Source organism: Melopsittacus undulatus, chromosome 4 (genome assembly GCF_012275295.1).
Source record: "Melopsittacus undulatus isolate bMelUnd1 chromosome 4, bMelUnd1.mat.Z, whole genome shotgun sequence".
Taxonomy (NCBI): Eukaryota; Metazoa; Chordata; class Aves; order Psittaciformes; family Psittaculidae; genus Melopsittacus; species Melopsittacus undulatus.
In genome coordinates this window covers 25,376,280-25,385,534 of record NC_047530.1, presented here as the reverse complement: position 1 = coordinate 25,385,534, position 9,255 = coordinate 25,376,280, and the positions used below count along the sequence as shown (strand labels likewise).

Genomic DNA, 9,255 nt, shown 5'->3' with positions numbered 1-9,255 from the left:
GTAAATCCAGAGTAAATCTGTTGAATCTAAAGAAATATGGTGTAGAAACATTGTGAGGAATGAGGCCCTTCAGAAATTAAATCACCTTTATAACATATTTCTTCATTATAATAATTACAAAGCTGACTTAAAATACCTCTTATTTCATATCAAAGTTTGAACTTCATTAGTTTCATTTAGATTTAGCAAAGATTTTTCTGAACCTTTTTCCTTTACTGATTACAATAGAGTTCGTGTAACAGAAGCATGTGCAAAACAGGAGCATCCAACCAGAGGATGCTGCTAAGAAACTCATTTGTATTTAGTTGTTTGCAGCCTTGTTTGTGTGATTTCTCACATTTACTCTGTCAAAAGGGCCTAATCCTGATTTTTTCCTCATGCTAACGTGTGTGAGTAATCAGGGCTCTGACAGACAAGTGCTAGCAGATCCAATAGTGATGAGTTAAGGCATTACTGCTTCCAGGAGGTCCATGCTTCTCCTTGATGGACAAATACCTAACTACACCTACCCTAGCAGAGCAGTGGATGGGAAGTGCCCTTGTGCTATCAAACCCTCACGGCCACAGGCCAGGATGCACAGCAGCAGCTACTGCTGCTAGATCTTCCAACACCACACCGACATCTGCAAGGCCTGCAATGCCTTTAAAGCTGACAAAATGACAGAGCAGTGTAAAGATCCACTAGAGAGAAGTCATGTTTATGGGGTGTCAAAAGCACCCCCTTCAAATGCAAACTGTACAAAATTTAGGAGTAAAATATAACAGCTTTTACAGCTCACTGCAGAAGGTATTCAAAACAAACATGGCATTTTGGAAATTAAAGCGTGAGCTATTGACCAATATAATTGTTGGCATTGGGTTCTGATTTCATTTTCACTAGTTTTTCATGAGTGCAACTTTTCAAAGCCTTGACCCAGCAAAGCACTTAAACATAGCTAAATTTAGATTGTAGATTCAGGGAGTCTGAGATCAGGAAGGGACCATCTGTAAGAGCTCTTCTGTAGCACAAACCACTTAGCTTCCCCTCCTGACTTCTAAGTTGAGCCAAATACTTTAAAGACCAGGAGCAGTTCCTTTGAAATGAATTTCAATTACCCACCTGCTTTGAATCACAAGCCTGTTACATGGTTTGTTGGACCAGGGCCTCCAGGAAATCAGAATCTGGTCTCCAAAACTCCCAATTTTTCCTGAGCTTTCCAATAATGGTTTCAATAACAATTCTCTCATTTAAGATTTCCACGCATTTGCTAACAGGCTGCCTTGATAAAGAGCATCAGGATAGTGAACTGCATGCAGTTGTCAGCTGTTATCCTCAAATTGCAAATTGTGCAAAATTCTGCCTTTAACTGTGCATGTCGTTGTCCCCAGCTGAGGAGGAGGAGCAAATGTTTAGCTGCAGTTACCTTTTGGTGCTTCTCACATAATAATACCAAATAATAACAACCAAATTCAGTTCCCAGTTAAATAGGTAAGTGTTCTCCCTATTTATGCTGGCATCCAAGAAGCAAAACACATTCACAAACTTAGGTGCACACAACACACAGTTAAGTTTATGGGGATGGAAAGAAACACAAGAGCAAAACTCTTCTCACTGTCTTCAGAAAATTGCGCTAGTTGTCCCAAACGTAATATCATTTCATATGAGAAGTTTGACTGTCTCAAGCATTATCCTACCATTTTCTCTCAAGAGCCCTACTCAGAAAAGACTTTACGTTATTATTTAAGTCCAAGGGATGTAAGCAGGACTTGAGCATCTGCTTATCATCACACAGGTGTTCATATGTCCTCCCCAAACAAGAATTCTCTCCTGACTGACTCCCATAAGAACTGACAGAAAATACAGCATGAGTTCTATCATCTGTATTGAAGCTTAAGCTCCTCACTCCTCTCTTTTCTCCCCTTCCCACCCCTCAATTTCAAAAAAAAAAAAAAAAACAGGAAAGACAAGATTTGGAGATCAAGTCAAATGTCCAATTTATTTTTATAACTTGAAACTGGAACAAACGTTGTTTTGAACGAGCGTACAAATGAAATGGTAGACACATGCTGAACTCAACATTGTGACAATAAGGGAAAAAAGAGGCCAAAAATCTTGTACAGAGAATAAAAGGAACAATAAATATTTCACTAAGCCATATTGAAATGACCTCCAGCCATCTCAACATTTTATCCATAATAAAAAAAAAGTGCTCTCGTTTTTTAAACAGAGCACAAATACCAAGCAATAATAAATAGTTCCAAACTTGTAGTAAAAGACAAAACCTCCAAGTAAACAACAAAAGCTCATACAATAAGTAATAGAAAAAGGTAATAAAAATATTTTGCCTTGCCGGTACAAATGCAAACAACTTAAATCAATGTTACTTTGCTTTGCAGTTCTAAAATACAAAGAGCACCATAAAAATGAGTTTGCCTGTGATAAACAAAACCTTGGACTGTCTTTTACATAGGACTGGGATGAAATGCTGATTTTTTGACCCTTTATTTAAAAACTGGGGTTTTTTGTATCTAAAACCAGGTTTTTGGACCTGTTCTTTTGCCAAGACATTTGGCTGGAGTTTTGCTCTGGACTTCAAAGACAACAGGACTAGACACAATGAAAGTAAGAAATTAAACCTTAAAATAATAATTAAACCCATTTAAATTTTGAAAATAACTACGGCAGCATTCTAGCTTTTTACGTCTATGTTATATTGTGCTTATGGCCTAGTAAACTACAGTTCTTCTAAGCAAGAAGAAAAGGAAGGCCATTTCATTATCACTACAGTCTGCAGAAACACAACCCTTGTGCTTTTGGGTGACTTATTAGTTTTAGTGATCTAAGTCACAAAAGTAGATAACTGCTGGTGTTAGCCATCCTGGATAATTAAAAACAACAGGAAGACTGGAGCTCCTAAGCAACTTGCACTAAAATGAAAGATTAAATTCTTTCTTAAATCAACTAATTGTGGCCTGAAAATATGCAGTTAACTTCTGATCTTTATTACACTGATGCATGTCCAAGGGATTCTGCTGAGTTCTGTGACATGACTGGGTTTGTATGAATGCCAGAGATCTGAATTTTCACCAAAAAGTGAAAATATGCCTTTAAGGGACCACATTCTATCCTCAACTATGCGGGAGTAACCCAGGACTAAGGGTGATGAATAATTCCTGATTTGTATCAGTTAAATTGAGATCCAGAATTTGTCCAGAAGACTTAAGGATATGTTGCTCAAGCCAGGAAGACATATATCTATCTGTTAGGTAGCTGGACCAAATTCTCCCTGCTGTTACACCCATGCTTCTCCAATTGATTCAACAGTTCTGCAAAGATTAAAGCAGAAGAAAAATCTTGCATGGCATGGCAATATTTTTTGTCATTGTTTTTGTTTTGTTTTACCGTCACTTCCTGCAAGAGCGGTGAGGATTTTCTCCTTCTCCCCTTCACTAGAGCATCACTGCCTCTTCTGCCACCTGTCTTCCCCTCGACCCAAAAGGGAAGAGAGTGGGAGAGAGAGAGAGAGAAAGAACTGCAAAGAAGAGAGAAATCAAAAGGCACAGGATTTCATCCCAGTCCCTCAAACATTCAGAAATTTATGGAATGTACAAGGAGTGAAGAGCAGCAAAGCAGCTAATAACATGGACTGGCAAGACCTGTACATGGAGTAGGTCCTGTTCTGACAGGGAAGAGGAGGGCTGTGCCTGGACTAATTTTACTTCAACCCGGTTACAGCTGTACCAACAGCAGAGCATTTTACCATTTTCTGTCAAAGTGGACGCAACAGCTCTCACTTTTTGCTATAAAACAACTTTCTTCCAGAGGGCAGTGGCAGGGTGTGGGCAGCAGTGAGTGTGGGTTGGCCAGGAGAGGGAAGATGTGTGGGACATCTTGTTTGGAAGGGCAGAGGGGGAATCTCCTCTCTCTCAGATCAGTGGGGAAGCTGTGGGATGTCACCCCAGACACCTGTATGGGAATGGAATTTCATTTCACACAAATAGGCAATAACCATCCAGCCTGGTTCAACCATACCTGTAAAACCTTGATGCAAGGGGTCCAGGCAACTTTGAAGTTATTTAGAGCCCTGTGGGAACAGCACTTTTTTGTAGGCCATTTCTGACAAAAAAAATATATACAACTAAAATTATTCGTGAGCAACAACAACATAAAATTAAAAATAAAAAAGCACTTAATTATTTTGTTTTGTTTCTTTTACTCAAAGGTCGTCAAACAACCCCCTTTTTTTCCTGTACAATAAGGACTTCACATACAAATTTTTTTTTTATTTTTGCAATATTTTATCCTGCCAAATTAAAAAAATATATTATGGCAGCCTGTTTGTTTGTTTTTATTTTTATTTCCAAATTCACTAACAAAAAGGTACATTAAATCCCTTTAAAAGGACAAGCGTACAGTTAAAAAATTACAAGCTTCAGTAAAAATACAGCAAGTGCCTACATCATATGAATCAACCAATATCAATATCCATTCCAGAAGGGGAATAAAAGGGGGAAGGGGAGAAAAAAAGAGAAAAATAGGTACAGGTCAGAAACGTGATTTTTTTTTTCTGCAAAGCAATAACAATATTAAGCACTTTTTTCTACATACTTTTTCTACAGGGTGTAGCAATCACCTTTTAATCCCCAAATACAAGATTCTATACATTTTTTGAAATAAAAATTCAACACCCAAGGCAGAAAAAAAATTTACTAAAACTCAAGACTTTACAGTTACAGTGACAAGAACAAATTTATAGACCCACCATTTAAATTTTACTGCAACATTTTCAAGGAAAAAAGAAGTTTTTTTTTTTCTTTCTGGTTTTGTAAAATGCCCAGGCATTCTCCATTATTACAAATACTGGTCCACTTTTACAGTAATCAAGAAATTTTAATATATATAATATATACTAAAACCCCGTCACCAAAAGAAAACAATATACACATGGCCATTATGGCATTTTTTTAATAACCTATTAAGCAAACTTTGAAAAAAAAAAGATTGCTCAAACACACATACACACAATTTCTTTTTTACCCTTGTATGTATTCAATACTGTAAACGTATTTTAAGACAGAGTGCACTAAATTTAACTTTTAAAAAAAATTAGCCGTTGTTCCTGAATTGTTTTTCTCATTCAATGATAACAACTTGTAATTTGTGTCATTTGAGTTTTAATTCAGCAGTAACTCATTTCCATTCCATTTCCTAAGCAGCGTTGTCCTGAAAAAAAAAAAAGGCTGAGAATAATTCAGCTAATGGATGTCCGTAGTTGTGCTGGGTATACATCTTCATTTGATTGGGTCTTATGGCATTTTCATGTCCACTATCTTCAACCAGTAATTTTTTATTTTTTTTAAGTAAATGTGGCTCTTTTTTTCTAAAGAATGTACTTTTCTTGTTTTACTTTTTTTTTAAAGTCTTTCCATTTCACAAAAACATTTTGCATTTGTCTCAAGAGACTCAAATAGGAAGATCAGTTTTCAAGGCACTCACGTCAAATTGAATGGCAGTACAAAAACTGTCCAATAAATTATTTTTATTTATTTTTCTTTATAGTGCCAGTATTGTGAATGCCATGCTTAGCAACACTGACACTTAATCTCAGTTGTTCCCTTACAGTTTAACCCACCTTTGGGCCAAATAGAAGAATATGATGTAATTTCTTGTTGAGAAGCCACTTTTCTCTTAACCACAAACAAAAGCTTTAAAGTGCGGGTCAACATAATTAAAATATCTAACCATAATTGTCCACTGTTGGCTAGTATTAGTTGTAAAAGGCTTTAAAAAATTTGGAATTTGAAAGTAGAGCAGGTGTATTTTTCTTTACTTTTTTTCTGTTGTAATGCTTTTATCTGAATGCAGTTCTAGTCCTAATTAAGTCAAGGAGAAAACTCTTACCAGCTTCAGTAGGAGCTGAATCTTGCCAAGACAGCTAAAGCAATTAGAATTTATTTTTCCCTTCTTTATAATAACATCATTGCACATCATATAAGATAGTTCTAATATTTCTATTCATAAACCAAATGCCTATGAGTTGAGGCTTTTCATTGCAAAATTCACACTTTCCCATCCTTTAGTAATTATTTTAACTACAGCAAATATGAACTAAAGTAGATGTCCTGAGCACAAATTTATGATTTTGTCATTTAAAAAGAAAAAAAAAAGATGGTATTTGGCTCCTCCAAGGTTTGAAAATATGTGATACTTGAGATACTTTTACTGTCTCTGGGAAGAGTAACAGGAGGGGAAGACAGTGGGAAAGAAACCCAAAAAGTGATGAAATGGCACCGTTATATTGCCACAGCTTTTAAGAGCAAGAAAAGACCATCTCTGATAGTAACACACAATTAAGAATGTTTCTGGATTTTGTATGCAGCTGCCTTCTGGACCTATGCTTTATCCATTGCCACAACTTTAGTGATTAAATCAATCTAGAAAAGGCCTCTATCGTCAGCGACATTGTCAGTGCTGCATATTTGATCCAATTCCAAAAGAAAGTGCTAATTTTAAGATTGTTATCCGCTGTACAATTTTGTAATCCCTAATCTTTAAGGTTATTTAAGATGAGGAAAGGGGAAAGAAAAAAAAAAGGGAAAAAAGAGTATTTCTGTTTAAATGCTGGCTTCTTCACAAGAAATTACACATGCTTAGCTTAAATTTCAACAAAGCAGCGGCCCAAAAATTAGAACTTTAAAAGATATGTTTCTCCACTACAATGCAAGTAATCTCAGGCTACAACTGGGTAAAATTAAAAAGGGATACCCAACAAAATTTTAAAGAAATTTAAACAGAAAGAATAAAAAAAGTACCTGCACATGCCAAAAAATTACAAAAACCCAATAAATACAGAAATTATTGCACAGTTAAAAGGCTCCACAATTTTTACTGCCTTAATCAACCCTCGGGTTTAATAGAACTTTGTAGACACAGGTTATATTTAAGTGCCAAAGTCTGGCACCTACCATATTTATGCTAAGTTATGTTTATGGAGGCAAGTTAGGTCATCTTTTCTCAGTTGGCAATAGTTAAACTGTACAAATAAAATGTTACCTAGACCCCTGAAATTTAACCTAGCGGGGGGTGGGGAGGGCCCTTAGCTTCTTTCTGCCTGCTCAATTTTGACGTCATTTGTCAGCAAATGTTCTCCATGCCACTTTTTCATGTGTTTCTCCAGGGTGCTGTAAACACTGAAGGGCATCTGGCAAATGTCGCAGCGGTAGACCTCCTTCCCTATCTGGCCATGCGTTTTCATATGGCGCGTCAGCTTACTGCTCTGGGCACATGCATAGTTGCAGAGCTCGCATTTGTAAGGCCGCTCTCCAGTGTGGCTCCGACGGTGCACCGTCAAATTGCTGCAGTTCTTAAAGACCTTGCCACAGTACTCACATGTATCGCTCCTGCGCCCTTCCTTCGAACTGGGTCGACCGGGGCCGGGACCACTGATGTGGGGGGTGCTGCCTCCGCTTGCAGTGCCGCTGCGCCCTGAGAGCCCCCCGTCCAGCATGTCCCCCGGCGGGGTGGAGAAACGCAGGCTCCCGTTCTCCGATGAGTGTTCGGAGGAGGTTGCAAAGGGGGATTGTCGGGAGTCTGTGAATCCAAGGAATGGATCCTTCATGAAATGCCGTGATGCTGCATACCCTACCAGCCACTGGGAGTAAACGTTTTCAGAAGGTATTATTGTTGCTGGTGGCAAGTCCAAATCTTTCTCTACCTTTATTCTTTTAGAGGAATTGTTTAAACTAGGGCTTGTAATAGGTGTTGGCTTGCGGGGGAACAAGTTTGGGAAGGGTTCGCCTGGGCCAAAGTTTCTTCCATTGACTGTCCCTTCCTCAGTGCGGTCTAGCTCTCCTACCACTGAGTCTTCATCAGCTGGATCTCTCTGACAGAGGTCTCGAGGACACAAGTCTCGCTGGTCAGAAGACCTTTTCATGAAGCTACTCCTCTTCTGTTTTTCAGCTATCATGTCGTTATATTGCTGGATGGTACCTAGACTTACATTCTCTATGACTTTTCCCAACACAAGGGATTTCTCATCTGGCAGTGACTTGGAGCCATTTTCTCGGTTACGACTCAGCTCCGAGTCCATACTGAAGCTTGACTCTGGCCGGCTCTCGTTTTCAAGCTCCTCTTCCTCTTCCTCCTCCTCTTCCTCTTCTTCATTGTCATGGCCCAGGGAAGGATCGCTCTCATTCCTGAAATCTGCCTCACTGGATTTCAGTCCCTCTCCGGTGAGCTCACTTGTGCCTGGCTCAGGGGAACTAGTGGTGGACAGTCCATCATCTGACCTGCCCGTCATGGAGCCAGCTTTATGCATATGCGTTTTCATGTGGCGTTTTAACTTGCTGGCCTGGGAGCAAGCGTGGTCACAGAGCTGACACTTGTAGGGCTTTTCTCCCGTGTGACTGCGCCGGTGCACAATAAGGTTACTCTGGAACTTGAATGTTTTCCCACAAAATTCACAGGACTTGCTCTTGGCCTGAGGCTGGGGAGGTGTAGTGCTGCTGGGGGGCATGGGGGGCAGTGGTGGGGTGCTCAAAAAAGGTGATTTAGGACTTGGCTGAAAAGGATTCAACAGGCGATGCATAGGGTTGGTGCGACTGGGTGAGACTGGCGGAGGGGTGGAACTGTTTCCTGCCAGTTCTCGAAGCCTTCTAGAGAAATCCATCGCTGGGGACTCAATTGCCATGGGGTTTAAACGCATAACTCTGTCAAAGGCACTGGGATGCTGGGCAACTAACCCCATTTCTTCGGCACTAAGGCGATGTGGATCCAGATGATGACGAGGTGGTGGGCTGAACAGCGGAGGCGTGTTTGGGAGCCGACCCTCACCAAAGCCAGGGTGTTCACGCAAGATGGGTCCTGTCATTCGCAAAAGATTGAAAGGGTTGTTGTCTCCAAGAAAATTCATCAGTGGGGACTGTGCAACAGTCTCCGGTCCCAGAGGAGGAGGGATGGTGATGCGTGGAGTAAGGGAGCTGTTTGAAGGGCTTGTTTCCAGGTAGATGCGGAATCCATGTGTGTTCTGGGCATGCTGAAGCAAGAACCAAGCGCTATTAAAAGGCTGCTTGCATGTTGTGCAAATATAGCTTGAAGGCTCATCTTTACCTATAAAAGAAAAAGAGAAAGAACACTCAAAAAATAATACAGCAGAGAACATTTAAATACAGTTGGCATGCACTTTATTTTGCTAACACATTTCCTCCTTGGCATTTCTGAAAGAAGGACTTAATTGCAATGTATTGACTGATATAAATTGTTGAACAGCACATTTAC

General features: G+C 39.5%; 1 protein-coding gene across 4 annotated transcripts in view; it reads right to left on the bottom strand.

Moving 5' to 3' along the window:
* Positions 1-1,948: 1,948 nt before the first annotated feature.
* BCL11B (BCL11 transcription factor B) overlaps positions 1,949-9,255 on the bottom strand; it is a 96,953-nt gene continuing 89,646 nt past the window's right edge. For all 4 annotated transcript variants that reach the window (XM_031049332.2, XM_013129162.3, XM_031049333.2 and 1 more), the window contains one exon: positions 1,949-9,087. In XM_031049332.2, the coding sequence (XP_030905192.1) occupies positions 7,076-9,087 (2,012 nt within the window). In that variant the 3' untranslated portion in view covers positions 1,949-7,075. The remainder of the gene's footprint in view (positions 9,088-9,255) is intronic.